The sequence below is a fragment of the Ischnura elegans genome, chromosome X (genome assembly GCF_921293095.1).
Source record: "Ischnura elegans chromosome X, ioIscEleg1.1, whole genome shotgun sequence".
In the NCBI taxonomy this organism is placed as follows: Eukaryota; Metazoa; Arthropoda; class Insecta; order Odonata; family Coenagrionidae; genus Ischnura; species Ischnura elegans.
In genome coordinates, this window is record NC_060259.1 from 655,144 (window position 1) to 674,496 (window position 19,353).

The 19,353-nt window shown below is 40.2% G+C and overlaps 1 protein-coding gene across 1 annotated transcript; it reads right to left on the reverse strand.

Moving 5' to 3' along the window:
* Positions 1-17,332: 17,332 nt before the first annotated feature.
* LOC124170529 lies at positions 17,333-18,806 on the reverse strand. Its single transcript, XM_046549305.1, has 5 exons — positions 17,997-18,806; positions 17,783-17,872; positions 17,614-17,664; positions 17,466-17,520; positions 17,333-17,349 (listed from the first exon to the last, which is right to left on the reverse strand). Exons 1-5 carry the CDS (start codon positions 18,087-18,089, stop codon positions 17,333-17,335), a joined length of 306 nt encoding a protein of 101 aa, XP_046405261.1. The 5' UTR covers positions 18,090-18,806.
* Positions 18,807-19,353: the final 547 nt, after the last annotated feature.

Genomic DNA, 19,353 nt, shown 5'->3' on the forward strand with positions numbered 1-19,353 from the left:
CTTGCCCGGCAATGGGCTTGGGTGTATTCGTAGTCAGGTGTACCAGGAAGTGCATTTGCCAATGGGGTTAGAAGCCATGGCTCCAGAGCATAACCTGCATCACCTTCATAGAAGAAGAATATATAAGAAATGGAGATTATTGCTAAAGCTATATGATATTCACCCATGAAATTACCAAGAAGGAAGAACCGCCCAAGCCTATTTTCCTCAGCTAGTCTGAGCTGGATTCTTGCACGAGACCAACGCCAAATGAATTGGTCGTGCACTATTTCCGGATACACACACACATCCATTCCTTTAAAAGAGTCATCGCAAATCTAAAAGGAAGAATTGGTACCAAGGTGAAAAAATGTATGAGTAACTGTAGCATTAAGAGATAATAGGCTCCTAAGCATCGTCGGTATGCTAGTACAAGCAGTCTTGTGAAGTTTTTGTAAAAATTTGATATCTCACCATTTGGACATTCAATGAATAAATCCCCTTATGGTTTTTGTACCCTTCCTCTCCTTCCAATGGCGTTACTATTGCAACATGGGTGCAATCTATTGCCCCAAAAACCCCAGGAAATCCAGCCAACGCACGAAATCTAAAATGAAATTGAAACTTTAACTTCATTTAGCAATTTAAATGTCAAAGTATTCAATGTAGGTCCCATATAAAATTGTAACCTCAATTGGATATCGTTCTTTTCGTGATCATTTGCCGGCATTTTCACCCAAACATTAAATAGACGATTGCAAATGGCCCTAGTGACCTTCTTCACACATCGGCTAACTGTTGGTTGACTAACAGCCAAAAAGAAGTCCTGCCCTACACCTCTTTGATATCCTCCCTCGGCCAAGAACCGTAACGCGACGAGAACCTTGAAATATTAAAAATTACAGTGCGGATATTTGAAGTTGCAGCTTTGTGAAACAAAAAATAAGAAATTCATAAGCAACTGTTGCAGAAAAAGCAAAAAAAGTACGTTCGCTTCTCGAGAACTTTCATTTAAAAAGTATTTCTAAACGCCTCACCTGTAGAGTTACGTTTAGTCCATCCGCTCTCTTTGTTTTCAATTCACCTGATAAGGAGTTACTTAAATATGTTGCGACGTCTTTTGACGCCCGAAAATATTTGATAAAAATGTCATTACCATAATCAAACGGATTGCTTGCATCTCTTAACCTCCTCCTTTCCATATTAAAACGACGTCTTTCGTCAATATGCCTCGCCAATGCGCGCTGAATACGCCTATGTTCACGCGCAAGATTCATGATTTATAATCGGCGCTTCTATAACAATAAACTCTTCGGAAATCCCTTTTTTAACTCCCAAGGCTAGCGATGTTACGTGCTCAATCTTCATATGGCCTGCGATATGACCGCCTCCGAGGCAGGCCATAACATAAGGCGGTAGCTAAGGCCTCGAAGCCTTAGTTACCGCCCGACTTATGGCCCGTCAAAGCCATACGTATGTCCCGAGGCCGTAGTTATGGTCGATTTCGACTTATGGCCCGGCCATACGATTAGCGGAATAACCCTGCAGGAATAGATGACATTACATCTACATCTACAAATTACCCTGCGAGCCACCTCTAGGGTGTTTGGCAGGGGGTGATCAATCACCAGCATGCAGCATGCATTTGGACTCCCACATGCACACCACACCGTCCAAGAAACGTCCCGTATAATAACAAACTATACTACTATATGCTGCTAGAAATATAATATAGAATAGAAATTCAGAAACATGCAGTAAGTTTTACATAGGTTAGTAGGCTACACTACAAGTCATGCAATCTATTTACGCGTTCTATTGCTGCCGTTATAATCTCTTATAGATCGTGGAAAAAATGACATTCGGAATCTGTCTGTTCTGCAATCTATCTCTCTTATTTTATTTATATGATCTGATCTTCCGTAGTACGTTGGCGTCCGCAAGATATGGTTAACTTCGTCAGAATAGACACTGCTCTTGAATTTTTCTAAAAGGTTTAGTCTATTTTTCAATCTACGGTCCGACAGAGATTCCCATCCGAGTTTATCTAAGAGGTCAGTTACACTAACAAGACTATCGTAACGACCTTTCACATACCTGGCAGCTCTTCTTTGCACGCGTTCTAACTCTGTTATTAAGCCTTTTTCATGAGGGTCCCAAACACTGGCAGCGTATTCCAAATGTGGTCTAACGAGGGAAAAGTAGCTAATTTCTCTCACTTTGTCGTCGCACTTTCCTAATATTCTTTTAACGAAACCCATTTTACGATTAGCTTGACCGGTTATTTCTCGAATATGTTTATTCCACGATAGATCATTATTGAGTCTAACCCCTAGATATTTCACAGATTCAACTGCCTTTAACTGCGTGCCCCGAATGACATAGTTACGCTGTAGGGAGTTATTCTTCTTCCAGAAATTCATTACGACGCATTTTTCCAAATTTAATTCTAACTGCCAAGCATCGCACCAAGCTTGGATAGCAGCAAGGTCATTCGTTAGTTCATCTATATCTTTGCTGGAACGGATTTCTCTGTAAACTACAGCGTCGTCTGCAAATAATCGTATCTTACTCTGCACTACTTCGCAGCAGCATTACAGCATTATAGCAGAGCTAAACAAAATTGCAGGAGAAAAGGTCTTAACTCAACTGCATAAAACTATCTGCGATACGAACTCAACAGGAGATTCACCTGGTGACTTCGAGAAGAACGTCATTCCTACTCCCAAAAAAGAGAGTGCAGAGGAGTGTAAATATGTTAGACCACACGCCTGAGGTCACATACGTCAAAGATGCTGACGACAGTCATCTACAAGGGAATACAACGGAGACAAGAAGAACTCCTGGATGAGGACAAATTCCGATTTAGGAAAAACAAAGGCAAAAGGAAGCAATTTTGGCTCTTCAGCTGCTCGTCCGAATCCGAATTTCATATCATTTGCAGACTTAGAGACATTTGCCCTTTGATGACGTGGATTGGGAGTCGAGGCTCAAAATTCAGAAGGAAGTTGGAGTGCTCAACAACTATCGCAGAATAGAGCACAGATTGCACAAAAAACAAATAGCAGTGATAAGTTCTGGATCTATCGGTGGAAAGAGAAAAGAATAGGAAAAGAAAAGGAGGCATGGGCTTAACTGTTCCCTGTAATTTCTGATGCATACTTAGAGAAAGCCATCAGTGAAATAAAACGGAGGGCTTTTAAGTGTGTTAATATACAATGAGAAGGAACTATTATGCTGCCGTTTGCTGACAATATAGAAGTCATAGCCGAGAAAGACAAGGTTATGAAGAAGACTTTGAGAAATTTGGAATGGACAATGGCCAAATGTCAGCTGAAAGTCATAAAAAGATACTAACATATTTGTATGAAGCAAAAGAGAGGAGGCTAAGACCAAGATTAACCTAGGAAAGAAAAGCATGAAGCGGTGAAAGAATTTTGCTACCCAGAAAGCCGAATTACAACGATGGGTGAAGTAAGGAAGAAATAAGCAGAAAATAGTGGAGGAAAAGGAGGCTTACTGCAAAAACAATAATCTTTTCACACTAGGAATAGAAGCATAGGAGAGAATAAAAAAATCATAATATGCTAATTTAAAGTATCCCGGGACTAGCCGCGGTGATAACTTTTACGGGAGTCACCCGCAATGCACAATCGTGCGAAAGTTGGTAGGTTGAAAAACGATAAAAAAAAAGTGATAAAGCCACTCACAGTTTACCTATAATCTGCAAATGCAGACAGACTAGATGGAAATGTAACTAATCAGAAGTAACCATTCTTGCTCACTAAATCCATCTCATACGCACATAAAAAGGAGTATCAAACCAGTTAACGGTCACATTAAATATCTAACGCAGCTAATACGCAATGAAACCTGGCCCTTCACCGAAATGCCATGAGAGCAGAAATTATTTAGACACGAATTCCAGTGTTGATTAAAATACTAGAGGATTTAAAACCGAGAAAATTTTTCCCGATTACAGGTGTTCTTGAAGACACTGGGCTATTTTTAACAGGGGCGTATTCCCTTCATGGTATAATATGTTGGACATGAAGACGAAAGCCGTAAGAATAATTGGTTTTTCAAAACGATTGTTACTCTTACAACGACTACTTTGTGAATATAAATAAATCGTATTTGCGATTGATGCTCGGCTTGCGAGAATTGAAAATGAATGGATAGTGGATGCACAAACCGTATCACCAAAAGAATAGGTAAGGTATTCACCTCTTATCTCCAAGACAGCTTGCCGCGAAGTGAAGTCTAGGGATGGGCGGTTATGAGAAAAAAACCGGTGTTAGGTTAACCGGTTATTTTGAGTGATAAGAATACCTGAGTATAATAACCGGACGAAAAAAACCGGTTATATTCAGGTTATATAACCTAAAGCATTGCGTGTTGCATATCTTCTATTCTTAAAAAAACCTACCGCATTTTTGAACTTCGTCTTCCTTCTTCTTGGTGTAGTTTATCGTAGAGTCTTACTTGTTTTTTATTAGATAAGCAAATTAAAACCCGGTTGTTTTTCGATGCCATTTACCTGAGAATTAAATTATTTTTGCCATAACCGAAAAATAGCCCGAGAAAAATAATCCTCTTTTGATTCCCGCACTCACTCGCGAACCGTTGGAACTACCAGCACTTTTGCCGCTGCCACTGGATGAGGTTTTCCTGCGCCTCTACCGGCCACAGAGAACATTAAAACCGGTATTTTTTGATGCAATAGAAAAACCTAGTGGCCGGTTAAAACCTAGGCCACGAGTACTCGTTGGCATAACCGATGGCAGGCGGAAGAGAAAAAACCGGATGAGGGAGTACTCGTTGGGGAAACCTATCGCTGTGGGAAGGTTTTTATCAATGGAAAAACCTAGTGGCCGGTTAAAACCTAGGCCACGAGTACTCGTTGGCATAACCGATGGCAGGCGGTTATGGCAGGTTACAGGTATAGGTTTTTTCAATGCATATCAACTAGTAAAAACTGTAACGAGTACTTGGTTATTCTCCGGTTATAGCAAAATAATCTGAGGAAAATAACCAAGGCGTTGGAGTAGCTATTGCGGAAGTTAAATGGATATGAAGTACATGTAATATTATATTAGTTTGCGAAAGCATGCCTGCCATGTGACCAAATTCAATAATACAAATATGAATATTGAAAATTCGGGGGGGAGCCGGTACCCCCTTAGCTGTTTATACAATCAGGATCGAAAGGGTCGTAGTTCCCCATAAAATTTCGGGGGGGGGTAGTTATGGACCCCCTAGCTTTTAATAAACTTAGTTATATTCAAGCACAGTCATGGTTAGGGGGTTCTGTCCCCCCCGGGAAGACCATAGTCTCGTTAGAAAATCTGGGGGGTCAGACCCCCTTAGATCTCTGTTATAAATTTAGTTATGTTAAAGAATGTCTGCGACATCGGAGTGGCTAGGGAGTCTCAGGGGCCCCGGCCGTCTATAAAAATTCTGGGGGGGTATGATGACCCCCCTAGTTTTTTGTGTAGACTTTGTTACTTTCAAGCACGGCTGTATCTTGGGGGGTTATGGCCCCCCTAACTTTTTCGTTTTTGACTCAGTTACATTCAAGCGCTGTCATATTTAGGAGGTCCGGCCCCCCCTGGAAGACCGTAATCCCGCTATAGAATATGGGTGGCGGGACCCCCCCCAGAATTTTTATAGGGGGCCGGGTCCCCTGAGACTCCCTAGCTACCCCGATGTCGCAGACATGCTTTATGTATAGCATAGATATATAGCATAACTAAATTTATAACAGAGAGCTAAGGGGGTCCCGCCCCCCAGATTTTCTAGCGGTACTACGGTACTCCAGGGGGGGCCGGGCCTCCTAAATATGACAGTGCTGAATGTAGCTGAGTCTAAAAGAAAAAAGTTAGGGGGGCCATAACCCCCCCCCCCAAATTTTAAGGGGGACTACGACCCCTTCTGTGGGGCCAGGACGCCCCCAGATACAGCCGTGCTTGAAAGAAACAAAATCTACATAAAAAATTAGGGGGGTCATCATACCCCCCAGAATTTTTATAGGCGGCCGGGGGGGACAGAACCCCCTAACCATGACTGTGCTTGAATATAACTAAGTTTATTAAAAGCTAGGGGGTCCATAACAATTCCCCCACCCCCGGAAATTTTATGGGGAACTACGACCCTTTCGATCCTGATTGTATAAACAGCTAAGGGGGTACCGGCTCCCCCCCGAATTTTCAATATTCATATTTGTATTATTGAATTTGGTCACATGGCAGGCATGCTTTCGCAAACTAATATAATATTACATGTACTTCATATCCATTTAACTTCCGCAATAGCTACTCCAACGCCTTGGTTATTTTCCTCAGATTATTTTGCTATAACCGGAGAATAACCAAGTACTCGTTACAGTTTTTACTAGTTGATATGCATTGAAAAAACCTATACCTGTAACCTGCCATAACCGCCTGCCATCGGTTATGCCAACGAGTACTCGTGGCCTAGGTTTTAACCGGCCACTAGGTTTTTCCATTGATAAAAACCTTCCCACAGCGATAGGTTTCCCCAACGAGTACTCCCTCATCCGGTTTTTTCTCTTCCGCCTGCCATCGGTTATGCCAACGAGTACTCGTGGCCTAGGTTTTAACCGGCCACTAGGTTTTTCCATTGATAAAAACCTTCCCACAGCGATAGGTTTCCCCAACGAGTACTCCCTCATCCGGTTTTTTCTCTCCCGCCTGCCATCGGTTATGCCAACTAGTACTCGTGGCCTAGGTTTTAACCGGCCACTAGGTTTTTCTATTGCATCAAAAAATACCGGTTTTAATGTTCTCTGTGGCCGGTAGAGGCGCAGGAAAACCTCATCCAGTGGCAGCGGCAAAAGTGCTGGTCGTGCTGGTAGTTCCAACGGTTCGCGAGAGAGTGCGGGAATCAGGAGTCAAATTATTTTTCTTAAATTATTTTTCGGTTATGCCAAAAAAAACCGAGTACTCAGGTTAACCGGCGTCGAAAAATAACCGGTTTTTACTCGGTTAACCTTCTGAAAAAACCGGTTATAAATAAAACCGGTTATTTTTGCCCATCCCTAGTGAAGTCCAGAGAGAGGCACTTCTGAAACTCAGCCAATGACGAATAGCTGAGACGTCACGAAAATTCAAAACCCGTTTTCTTTGAAACCAATGATAAACTTTAAAACCACTGAAGATCGTATATGTTAGATTATTTGAAATTTCATCCAATAAAATAGATTAATAAACAGCGGTAGCCTGTAAATTTGTAAAAAAATATATCCCACGAAAAATATTTTTTTACGAGGGAAAAAAGATTTGTTGAAAAGGTGGCGCTGAATATATGGTCCGATATTTCGTTAACAGCCAACGGTCACGATATACGTGTAACAATATTCCATAATATTCCAAACAAATCCGAAGGTCAGCAGAAGACGTCATCGCATTTTTACATGGAAAAAAACAGTCAATGGATCTTCTTAGAGTCTCCTTTCAACGTCTATTCCAATCAAGAACTTCTCCGAAACATACTCTCATTTCCTCACCGATCGTCGTTTCGGTGAAATCATATTTGTGCAAAATAAAAATATTTGTGTGGACCACATCAGCGGTTTATTCGTTCATTGAAGTCACCGACTCATTCCGTGGGAACGAGGATAGGGAGCGACAAATACAATCAATGAGCATAGATACAAAGAAAAGAAGAAGCAGCGCAAATGGCTAAGGTAAGTGTGAGCACTCACGAGCATTCCTTTTCGTTGCCATTGGAAAGTGACGCTTGGTCCAGCGGATTATTCAGCTTCCCGGCGGAGCGATCTGCGTAATTGCTGGAAGATATATTCCTATCCCTCATTCGCACATTCATTAATGCAGACAGTTTCAGGAAATCCAGTGTGACTAATGTATATCATGCAGTCCGATGCAAATATTTCCCTCCAGACTGAAACTGAAGTTTTATTCGTCCGATGACAAATGACATGAACTCGTAAAGAAATGGGAAATGTATCCCGAAATTGATTACGTTGAAAGTTCGTGTTTGATAAATTCCATGTACGGTTGTAAATCCTTGAAACGGACGGCTATTCCTCACTCGTGCACATATGAACGGAAAGTTGAGTGCGGAGAAGCTGTCAACAAATACATTTACTTTCCGGGCAATATCACGGTTAATTTTTCACGTAATCTTCATTCTGTAGACCTTAATGATGCTGTAATGTTTAACCATAGGAGATAATTTGGAGGAAAAGTGAATGCACTACTAAGTGGAAATGCGAACGGCATACATTAAACATAGCTAACGTTCATTTCCTTCTACATTTTCTTGTGACACACACTGTCTTGCGAGGGCCCACCTGGGCGAAAGTAATAGGGGGTGGGGGGTTGCTAAGTAGACCACCATCGTGGGAACCTGTGTGTGGCGCAGTTTCCCACGGTCGGACCTGGGTGGTGGGGGAAGGTTCCCCCACCACGAGCCACAACGCAGCGAGTGGCGAAGGGGACGCTGGGAAGAAAAAAAAGAGTTCCAACGGACGAATTTTTCAAAAGACGCACTGGCCTCCTTCGTTTGTTTTCCATTTCCTACAATAAATAGGCAAATTACATTTTCATCAATTTTGCTGCCACAAAATATCTGATACATGCATTGCTAACAAAAAAAAGTGATAAAATTTCAATAATTACTTGTGATAAAAAAAACACCCGGAGTAATATTTTACTCCTAAAAAAATTAAGGAAATTGCGTTCGGGCACTGCTAATTTCGCCATGACGTCAATGCGCTCATCGCCTGGAAACTTTGCCAATATCGCAGGGATGGATAGTAGAGTGAGTTGTAAATGCCGAAAGAGGGTGGCGCTGAGCAGAACGGGGTTAGATGACCTAAATTTTGAAATATTCCTGCGTCGCATCTGCTCGCTAGCCAACTTTAGCCCCTATCACTCGAAACACACTGCCTATGTACTGTATGTAACGTTGACTTTAGGCGAACCCAATGGGAAGACAGAGGTTTGTCACTTCTAACGCTCTAGACCGAACCGATATCCTCGGAGTGAGAAGTCACAGAGAAAGGAGGCTTGGCAAGAGAGAGCACAGGAGATGCCTAGAGAGATACTAGAGGGTAGTTTCCTTTGTCAAAGAAATCGAAATGCATTGATTGCGATTGCGTTTAAAAAAGGCCAAATTGGTGATAACGCGATGCCACTCCACGTGACGTCACAGGGACCTATTTTTTTACGAGAAGATAGGAGTTTTACACCGACTGAGATTACAAATGCATGCATGAGGCACAGAGCTCAGGGAAACATCTCTTAATAATCACCCATTAAAATTACCTAAGCTCGGAAAGTTTCCTTCGTTTGATAGGGTAATGATAATCTTTATTTAAGCCAAGCGCTACCTGCTAGCAGGGTACTCTGCTACCTGCTAGCAGCCTGCATCGCCGCGGCGCACACATACTTTCCCCAAGGTCACTCACAATGCGGCAGCGGGAACCAGACTGACGTCACACGAGCTTTTCCCAGCATTCACACTTAGCCATTGCGTTTTCTCTCGCTTAAAAATTATCACTTTCCATTTTATCGCGAAAAATAGATATCGTCTTTTGAAAATCTAAAAGCGTGAAATGCGGACTCCAGGAGTAATAATCTTTCAATTTAGACAATGAGAAAATAATAGGAAACCACCTTATAACAGCTGGTCGGCAAAATATATTCATATAGCACTGATGAATTAGCAAAGTGGGTAACTTTTTTGGACGAATAGAGAAAACGTGTACTAATTTAAAAAATGTATCAAGCCACAAAATATGCGGAAGTGACACTCGATTTTAGTGCTTTCGTGAGAGCTGACCTACGCGCGAAAATTCAGGGCGCAACCTAAAATCATTATTCTTTCGCTCGCTTCTAACCTTGAAACCTTATCCTCAGCCCAAAACCTTAGAGATGGGTAGTTGGGTAATTAATATATATATATATATATGTATAATACATCAACAGATCCATTGAGGTAAGTACTTACTGATTTTTGTAATATTTTGATGCAGAATTCCGCATTATAATTGCTCGTGCGTTAGCTTACGACCTTGAAGGATATAGTTTCGGTACTTCGGTATTCACCAGTTGGATCGAGTAAAGCGAATCTTTTTTAATGCGAGGCATGACATAACATAATGCAAACGACGTATTTATCAGACTACATTTAGATAACAAAAACCCGACGCCGCCAATCCTACGAGACTCTGAAACACCCCCCCCAGGAAGGGAAGCGTCAGTCGGAGGTGATATGGTAACAGGAGGATGTGGAGGGTGGGAGCAGCGGAGAGGTGATGTCCCGAAGGGGGCGTGGAGGGGATGAAGTTGGTCCTCTGGAGATGGGATGGCAATCACTGAGATAGTGGGGAGAATGCATATATTGGCACGGATGATTTAATTGGCGACAGCCATCCCATCCAAATCATATGCATATAGCTATTGGTTGGTTATTCACGTCAGTAGTGGAGATGCAAAAGAACAGCAAACCACCAGCGCCCTTATTATGTAACTGTGAGAAGGGTGAGAGCGATGTCGTTGCCAGGGGCAACGCGATTCCCACGACGGAAGGTGATAGCAGCGATTATGAAACCGTGATCGCACTTTTTATCACGCTGCGAGCGTCATCGGCCTATCACGCTCGAAACCGATGGTGACAAGCATATGCCGAAATAAAATCGAGCAATAAATGCAATTATTTGCCAAAAATTATTGTTTATTTAATTTAATAATGCCCTATAATCGAACAAAAACCAATTAAATTCATAATTATTTTTACTGGAGTGCTGTCTTGACTTAATTAGTTATCCACGTTGTTCAATGAGGAACTTGCATGGGTCGTAAATTGCTCGAAAAACTATTTTGAATAAGTCAAATGGATACATTAGCTCGCAAAAATACCTTCAGTTTCTCCATTCAACATCAAAAGAAATAAAAAAATTGCATTTAAAATCGAGAAAAATTTCTCTGAGCCGACCACTGCGCGAAGACACCCGAGCGTTGCCGAAGCCAGGCGTGACGTCATAGGTGCCTAAACAACCGTAGGGAGTAGGGAAATACGCTGAGCGCATGGTGTAAAATTTGTTTTGAGGGAGTATTTAGCCGCTCATCGTCACTTTATTTTGTTCTGTTATTCTTGGGCAAGTTTTCCTATTGCTTTGTGCCTAGATTATTACTTAGGATATTAACAATGCGGCATCGGGATGATGAAGTACAAGCGTTTCACTTCGTATGTTTTAGTGATCAGAAAAATGGATGATAACGTTGCCACTCGTTCGAATAGTACACCTGAAATTCATCTACATCTACATAATACCCCACAAGCCGCCTAAAAGGCGTGTGGCATGGGGTGTTAGGACACCAGCCTTTTTTTAGGACACCAAAAATTGATGCCACGACCCTCATGGAATTTGTTAAGACAAATTATTGCTATACGTCGGCGGCAATTCGAGTTGTAAAAAAACTTGTAATACTGGAGGATAACGATCGTAAGCTGTGCAGTTGACATTAGAGTAAGCTGTGCTGTTGAATTTGGCAACGCCGAATTAACGGAGAAGATAGTCCTATCCGTCGTACGGTACGAATTCACAGCAAAACAGTCTGCACACAATCCACATGTGAGATCGCGAATCGGTTCCGCTGCCAACACACACACAAGCTACAACCTTTTTCAATAATATAGGTAAATCCATAAACAATATACCAGCATATACCATAAAAATATAGTGGGAAATAGGCAAATACTCTTATCAAAACTGGAAGTCACTGTCACATTCTTATATTCATCACGTACAACTTACAATAACAGAACTCGTTATGATGGAAACAACTATTTATTCACTGATTTAAACCCTTAAATTATCCCACACAAGTGACACAGGTGACATTTCTCACTACTATTCGTTGAAATAATGGAATAGCAAACTTCACTCACAGTTTTTATTTCAATAGCGTGATCGTGAAATGTCATATCTACGGTGAACAACGGAGATTAGCACGCCACTAACAATTTTTACACTACTGTTAGACATTTATCGATAGCGTAATAGCACTTTTTACAATTCAATCACGATGGAACACTGATAACTCTTGGCCGATATTTTTCAACCTTGTCAAACTTTGTGCATTACAACCACTGGCACTGTGATTATTAGCAGTAGCTTAACGGGAGATGTCACGTTGAAAATAACACTATTTTGGCACAAAAATGTTCCTAGATGTCTCCAATCAGCGAGCAAAAGTTGCATTGACTGGAATTCACCCCATAATACAAGCACAGACAGTACTAAACGACGAATTCTCCGGTACCTACGAATAAACGGATGAAGTTATTGTATATAAAAGCTAAGCGGACATTAGTAAACATGAAAATCATTCTAATTACTTACTTCAATGAATGATATGCCGTCGATAACATCAACTTACAATTAACGTATCCCCCTTCCAATGGCCGTGGCTCAGACTCCTACAACGATGTTATTTAGGCATTATAAAATGTTTGGTTTAACTGCTCCAGTTTTATATTTTATGCCCTTACTCAGATATTAATATTATAAATAATGCAAAATATGAGGGCTTCCAAGTCTCTATCGTCGGATATTTATCTTTTAATATAAAATAATCAATACGTCTAACAAACGAAGCTCTCACAACTGCTGGCAACTATTACAAACAATCACAACAATAGCTTCGCGTGATGTTTAGGCACCTTTGACGTCATCGAGGCTTCGTCGGCAGTGGCTTGGGGGGTGAGGGAGTTTTTCCCGCGCTTTAAAATTCGTTATATTTATCATTAAATATCTCGCGAAGGAAAACTCAGATATACATGCGGTTTTCTTTGTTGTATTCAGAAAATAATTTTCTGTCCGCCTGTGAAATAAAAAAAATTCATGCAAGTTCCCCATTGTTATATGCGCATGGTGGTGAATTCGAAGAGGCAGTGTATTCGATTGTGCAGCTTTATTTTCACGCAGCAAATTGGACAGTAAGTACCGCTTCAGCAAATTCTCAGTTTCTTTTTGGATTCCCTAATGATAGTATTTCCGTAAGCGAATAAATGCATTTCGTTCCCTTCCGCCGTCTCGTCTACTAATGGTTTAATTTTAAAGAGTAGAATGGACGGGATTTACTTTTTGCCTCTTCTGCTCCACGAATGGCAACGGAGACGGGAGAGAAATAGATTACGCTTAGAGCGACGAAGGATCCGGGACGCCCATAATCCATTTGAGTTGGAAGAGCGGCATTTTAAACGCCTCTTCAGAGTGTCCCGGGAGATAGCACAGGAGCTAATTGTGGGAATCAGTCCACGGCTGTTAAGAAGACGGTCCAGTGGCTTACCTGTTCATGTGCAGGTAATAACCTATAAGCTTCACTTTCAAGCAGAGGAAATTTGAATTCTGATAGAATTTGACTGATCACAATTTTCGGAAAATATATGTTAGGTACTGACAGCAATGAGATTCTTTGCCACTGGCTCTTACCAACGATGTGCCGCTCAGGATTTCCACCTTTCAATGGGACAGGCATCCGTGAGTAACTGCATCAGGAAAATAAGCGAAGCAGTCACTGAAATCCTCGCGCCTACATCATTTATATTTCCCAGAACATTTGAAGAGCGGCAGGCCATTAAGAACAGGTTAGTGATTTTCCTCTTGGTGGTGTGTATAACACGAAATAATTACACTAATTGAAACAATTGCATTTGGAGGCATTGGCTTTATCCTCTAGGGTGGCTCTATTACCACTATCCTTCACTGTATTACATGGTTCTCTTCAATACTTAGGTTAATTAATTATTTTAACAAAATATATTTCAGATTCATGGAGGCTCGAGGATTTCCAGCAGCTCGATTCTGTAAATGTCATACCTGTGCTTCGCGTGGTTCGAACCACAGTGGAGTTCTCACGCCTCTCACCGTGAAAGACGTTCAAGCGATCCTGTAAGCCTGTGTCGTGAGATGTTTGACGGATTGCGAACGATCACTTCAGTTTCTTATGTTGGTAGCTGTGCGGATGCGAGGAACGAATCAGAAACTCCGACACAAACCTACTTCAGCGGCCAACTGCAACTTCAGTTACCAAAGAGAAACATATACAATGCCGTGGAATATTCACTCCCAACGTAAATAATACTTCTTTACTCAATTTTGAGTGAGGTCTTTTCTTTTAAAAGTACCTATTAATGATAAGTTACGGTTGCTTAATTAGTTAATAGCTATAAACTGTATATTCCCTCTTTTATATGTTGTCAAGTGCTGCGTATCAAAGTCAGTTATCACGTAGCGGGCTCGTAATTGCACAATTAGCTCTAATTTCCTCATGATATGGAGCTAATGCTTACGCGGAATGAGAACAAGTGTTATTTTATTATTTAATAATGGTTCACTCTCGTATGTGTTTGAGCTGTTCTCATCATTTCAGTACATAATTTTAAATGCGCTGTGGTGCGTATACATACGTCTGATTGTGCAAGCACATGCCACTATTCACGATTTATACTGATGAAAATGTTTCTGGCGCGAATACGAGTAGATTATTAACAGTTTCTGCTAAAGGACGAGATGTTTACATGTCTTAGTATTTCTATTATGTCAACAGAAAAACGAATCATGTTGGTCGTGTTACTGAACGGCAGCAATAATGCATGGAAGAGATGGAATAGATGATCAATGTTTATCTTAACGTACTAAAGTATGCCCCGGCAAGCCATCTAAACGTCTACGAATTAATCGTGGTGTGAACTCAGTGATCCATCGCCAATCTCGCGTCTCGAAGGGATTGTTGATATCGCGTATCTGCCGTCGAAGTACCTATGTGCATCTATTGCCACCGTCGACATTGATGCTCATGCAAAAGTAGCGGAGGTATGTAAAGAGCCTCCATTCTCGTTAATAAAAACAAATCGAAGGCTTGAACTTACGAAATAAATATTAAATAAATCTGTTAACATTCAATACCGCACAATACTTTTACCATTGGTTCTACTCCAAATTATTATGAACATTAAGTTGTGAGTATTTTAGTTGTACATTCTAGAAGATGCACAAATATAAGGTAATTGTCAAACCCTCAGCGCAAGGTTTAACTTCCCACCAACTTCAATCGCAATGAACGCCAATCAATTTAAATAGGACGCGAATGTAAATTTAACTTTATGCATTTCTTTTATTTGTTTTTAATAGATTTTACTTATGCGAAGTGACAATATGAAATAGCCACCATCGTAATTAATGAATAATGTGCTATTAATTATCAATCACAGCGTAAATTCATAATGAAAAATTAGAGCGCATTGCCGCGACGAAGCTACCACGGACCCTCTTGGGCGTGAATACTTTCACGGACGCGGCTGTGAGAGTGACGTCACTAAAAAGTTTCAGAATCGCTCCAGCGTCAAAGCCGTGAATACATTGACGAAATCCGCTTGTGACGGCCATATCACATTTACAGAATCGAGCTGCAGGTGTCATTGGGTGCATAGATTGTACGCACATTAGAATAGTGAAACCATCAGCAAGAGAAGAGGCCTATTACAATCATCACTATCGCTCCCATTCCCTTAATGTACAGGCATTAAGTTCCATGCCTTCATAATTGTCTGCCAAATATATTTCCTGTTGACCCATGGATCAATGATGACTGCTGTTTTTAATAATGGTGATATGTAATCAACAGATATGTGACCATGACCTGAGAATCTTGTCCCTGTCAGCAAGATTTCCGGGATCTGTACATGATCAATTCATATGGAATACCAGCACAACCCGGGAAATAATGCAGGCGATGTATGATGAAGGGATAAGAAATACGTGGTTGTTGGGTGAGAATATTAAATCTTACCAATGCATTAGTTACATTTACTCATGTTTAGCTCTAGATTAATATCACCTTGAAAATACAACGGACAAACAAATAAATTTTCATTTCAGGTGATTCAGGGTACCTATGCCTTGCAGCCATATTTATTGACCCCCATTAGGCAGGCTGCCCCTAACTCCCCTGAAGAACGGTACACCACCTGCCGCTGACAAAAACGGAACTGTGTGGAGCGTTTGTTCGGGGTATTAAAAAATACGTGGCGATGCTTAAACAGGGAGAGAGTGCTCCATTACACCCCAGAAGCGGCTGCGAGAATCATTATCTCTTGTGCTGTCCTTCATAACCTTATGATAACTCACAGACAAGAATTACCTCCGCATGAGGATCAAGATATGGAATTCATAGAGGAAAGACAACCAATCGTGAATGAGGATGAGTTTGCTTGGGAAAACACCAGAAGATTGGTGATCCAGCAATTCTTCACATTTTGAATTGCTGACAAATGAATGCTTCTCATGTACAAAAAGTCAACCATAATGTTTACTTCTTACAATAATGTGAAATCCTTTTCATTTGTCAACGTGCCTTAGATTTTAGTTTTTTTCTTGCCATCAAGGAAACTTTCATTATTTATGTGCTTTTTACCTTACCTCTGACAGCAGTTTCTTATTTAAATTGCTGATATTAAAGAATATATCTCAAAGGATGTTGCACCACAATTATGATCATGTTAATCCACATGTAATGCTCCATAATCCAAAAACTAAATTATTTATATCTACTTATTGCCTGCAACCCATGCTAGATGTTCTCCACCTCATAAGATACTATAACAGTAGCAGTTAAACCATTTATATGACCTCTTATCTCCTAACAATGTCTTAGGATAAATCTGTGATTAATATTTACAGCTGGAAAAATTTGACTTTGCATTAAAGAAATGAACTAAATTTTATACTCACCTTGGTGGCCACAAAAACATTATCTTCAGCAAAATTTAATTGCCAATGAAGTGACATGAAGTCAAGAGAAAAAAATATATCTTTAATTTAAAAAAATGCTAACATGTAAATACATATATATCAGAACCCTTTCACATATACAAACTTTGATATGGAAGTAAACAAATAAATACAACTAAAAACAAAGAAATGATATATATTATTAAATAAGGAAATTCATGCTGTCTCACTTGCTTGCTTTCAGCTGCAGCCCTCCTCTCCGCAGCAACTGCCTGGCGTGCTAAGGATTGGGCAATGAGCTCCAGGGCATTAACTTTCCGAACCATTAGACTCTCTTTCTTTTTCTGAGGCAAAGTATAGTGGAAAAAAAGTATGATTATCTATGAGTGTCATATTTGAGGAAATAGAATTCGATTGATTGAACAGGTTAATGGCTCATTACCTCAAATGCCTTCATGTGGTCCAAAATCATCGCTGTAACCCTGTGAAAGTCGCCTTCATTCTTTTCTGAGGAGATAAAATTTTAATTTACTATTTTACCCCATTTTTTGACCTCTTATTTTACAATTACCAAGCAGTGCTGCCTCATTCAATTGACAAAAGCAAGAATTGATTAAATGTATACATTCTTGAATATATGTCACATTCAGTCCCAATTTTTAAAGGCAAATAATAAAATAAGAAATGAAATGGCACTCACGTTTGCCACTCCCCATATCCTCCTTCGGGAATAAATCTTCCACTATTATTTCCATCTAATTAAAAAGAAATTAGAGCTAAGCCTAAGCATATGAGAACAAAAAGTGTATTAATGTGATATCTATGGGAACATGAAAAATTATAGTTACATGCTGCAGTGCTTCTGGGGGATTTGATGGAGTCTCCTCATCATCTTGCTCCTGAAATAAGAGAGAAGAAAACACCTCTAAGAATAGGCAATACCGATACATTACTTGATTTCCATGCCTGCAATATTTTACATATATATGCAATGTTTCACACTGCTTTCGTACCCACCCTGGTTGTCTCCCACTCCTCAGCAAATGAACTAGAAAAATTGGCTGCGGTGGATGGGGCTGAAGTTGAAGCAGCAGATGTAGAGGCAGTCTGTGAAAAAGGAAATAATGGGGAGGGTCAGGAGGAAAGAGAGCATTAGTAAGACTATAGCATGTTTACATATTACTGATTTCATCATGTAACTTAGCTTAATAATATATAATTTGATACTCACTGGAATACTCTGACAGAACTCAGGAATTGGCAAGCCAACTGCTGATTCTGTGCCCACGACTGCGAGGCACTTCTCCTCCATCTCTGTTAGCATCTCTGCCACAGGCTTGTTGCCTGTCTCTCGACAGGCAGCATTGACTCTTGCGGCTTTTGCTCTAACATTTCTTTTTAGGTCTCGCCAAGTCTGCTTATGACATTGTCTAATTAGTCTAAGAGGTAAATTATTAAAAAAAAAAGTTATCTTTAATATCTTTGCATTACTAACCTTTTTCCACTGCTCAACTTCTTTAAACCCCCCAGCGCATTCAGCATCGCTGAGAGGGTCTGCCACTGGCGCTGAGTTTTTTCAAACCCGAGAGGTCCAGTAAACCTTCCAGCAGCAAAGCTGCTGTGGGTTGACATATAATCAACGAGCAGCTTCAATTGCCGTTCGTTAGCGCGCCCTACTCGGACATTTTTCTTCCTGCAAATATAATAACAACGTAAATGTCATCTCATGACAAAACTATAACTTAAGTAAGAAAACAATTACCTTAAGATTTCCTAATTATAGCAATAAAGGGTACCTAATGTTAATAAATTAACCGAAAAAGTAATCATGATCATTTTCTTAATGCAAATTAAGGTAGAAAACTACAACCAATGCATCTAAATATCATATGCTGCTGCATTGTTTACTGGTCGAGCATATATGAAGGACTTGGTGCTTTCCCATTGAATTAAGTAATTAACATATTATCGATAAATATTTTTGACTAGTTAATAGACGCTAAATATCCTAAAAATCCCAAGAACATTTCACCTATCATTTACATATCGGATCAATCACATTTAATAACATAGCTCATGTTACCATCGAGATATATCGCACCTTAACCTTCGCCAAAGAAGTTTAAAGCAATTATTGATTTAGTAGCAGCTGATTTACACGTAATTAACTTCCTCCTTAAAAGTGTAATCATGGAAGAAGTCTTCCATGATTCTATTCAAAACTGTTCAAGTGATTCAATGATAAATTTACACCGTAATATTCTATTTTGAATTATTTCATACATATCAAGCAACCATTGACCGCCAATTAACATACTATCAACGATGCATGATCGATGTAAATTCCACTTATAGTACTATTTCTTTAGAGACGCTCAGTAGTAAAAGGTTACATCAGACAATTTTATTTAATGATCGAATGGATGTCACACCCGCAGAAACTCCCAGGTGGCATGATAATATTATAAAAAGCACGTGAACACATCCGAGAAAACAATATTTAATTCATAAGATTAAAAACATGAATATTGTACTTACGCTTGCGGTGTATCCATTTCGATGTTATTCGTGATTGTGCTGTTCAAAAT